Genomic DNA, 1,609 nt, shown 5'->3' on the forward strand with positions numbered 1-1,609 from the left:
GCCTGTCACCATATCCAGCTAAGTTTTGTATTTTTAGTAGAGACAGGGTTTCACCAACGTGGCCTCAAACTCCTGACCTCAAGTGATCCGCCTGCCTCACCTCCCAAAGTGTTGGGATTACAGGCGTGAGCCACTGTCCCAGCCCAATTTCATTTAATTTTTACACTGGCATGTCCAAGTTAGGTACACATTATTTCTTTTTCTTTTTTTCTTTTTTTTTGAGACGGAGTCTCGCTCTGTTGCCCAGGCTGGAGTGCAGTGGCGTGATCTCGGCTCACTGGAACCTCCCCCTCCCAGGTTCAAGCGATTCTCCTGCCTCAGCCTCCTGAGCAGCTGGGACTACAGGCGCCCACCACCATGCCTGGCTAATTTTTGTATTTTTAGTAGAGACAGGGTTTCACCATATTGGCCAGGCTGGTCTTGAAGTCCTGACCTTGTGATTCGCCCACCTCGGCCTCCCAAAGTGCTGGGATTACAGGAGTGAGCCACTGCGCCAGTTGTTGACCAAGTTGACCAAGTACTTACTGTATATATATATATTCATTTAATAAACTGCTGACCAAGTACTTACTGTTGGGTTGAACTGGATTCCCCCAAATTCACATGTTGAATTACAAACCCCTAATACCTCAGAAAGTGACCTTATTTGGAGTCGCTACACAAGTAATATGTTAAGATGAAGTCCTTCTAGAGTAAGGTGGGCCCCTAATCCACTATGACTAGTGTCCTTATAAAAAGGGGAAATGTGGAGCAGACATGCACAATGAAAGAACACCACATGAACATGAAGGGAGGTTATGCATTTACAAGCCAAGGAATGCCAAAGATTGCCAGCAAACCACCAGACATTGGGAGAAGGCATGGACAGATTCTAACAGCCCTCAGAAAGAACAACACCGCTTACACCTTACTCTCAGATTTCCAGCCTCCAGAACCTGTTGTTTAAGGTACCCAATTTGTAGCGCTCTGTCATGGCAGTCCTTGGGAACTAATACACTTACTCAGTATTATGAACATCTATGTTCATTAGGTTATAATTTGGTCCCCATCTCTTTAAATACTCAATCTCCTCTCCGAGGAGTCTGCAATGGTGCACTACCAGTGAGAATTCTTCAAGCATCTAGAAAAAGTGGGAAAAAAAATCCAATGAAATTATGAAAACATTTCGATGCTTAGTGGCTCACTTATAACTAACTCAAAAAAGTTTAACAATTGAATACATTTATCATTTCAGAATCCACTATCATTTATGTAAAGTTTCAGTTCTGCTTTTTTTGGAAAGATATCACAAATTTTCCTTTAAATACTTCAGTCAGGCTTTACCTTGGGTACCTGATGCTGGGTTCTACATGTCTTCTTCCAGGATTCCTTTTCCTCAACGTACTGGAAAATAAGCTTATGAACTAAAAGGGAGGAAGGAGGAGCTTGATCCTCTGGGGAAGGAAAAAAAAGCAAAAGCAGGTTAATATTTATGATACATGTATTTTATATAAGCAAAAAATACTATATTATATAAGCTAGAAATACTCTAAACACTACCAGGTACATAAGTATTCTGTCCCTTTTTTTCTTCTGGAGTCTCCCTTCTCCCTCTGTCGCCCAGGCTGGA

At 42.1% G+C, this 1,609-nt stretch overlaps 1 protein-coding gene across 1 annotated transcript in view; it reads right to left on the minus strand.

Moving 5' to 3' along the window:
* The window catches only part of CASC5 (cancer susceptibility candidate 5), a 102,920-nt gene that overhangs the window by 4,103 nt on the left and 97,208 nt on the right, over nucleotides 1-1,609 (minus strand). Inside the window, 2 exon segments of the mRNA XM_011932713.1 lie at nucleotides 1,002-1,120; nucleotides 1,324-1,476. Of these exon segments, the coding sequence (XP_011788103.1) occupies nucleotides 1,002-1,120; nucleotides 1,324-1,476 (272 nt within the window).

This window comes from Colobus angolensis, unplaced genomic scaffold (genome assembly GCF_000951035.1).
Source record: "Colobus angolensis palliatus isolate OR3802 unplaced genomic scaffold, Cang.pa_1.0 Scaffold97, whole genome shotgun sequence".
Lineage (NCBI taxonomy): Eukaryota > Metazoa > Chordata > Mammalia > Primates > Cercopithecidae > Colobus > Colobus angolensis.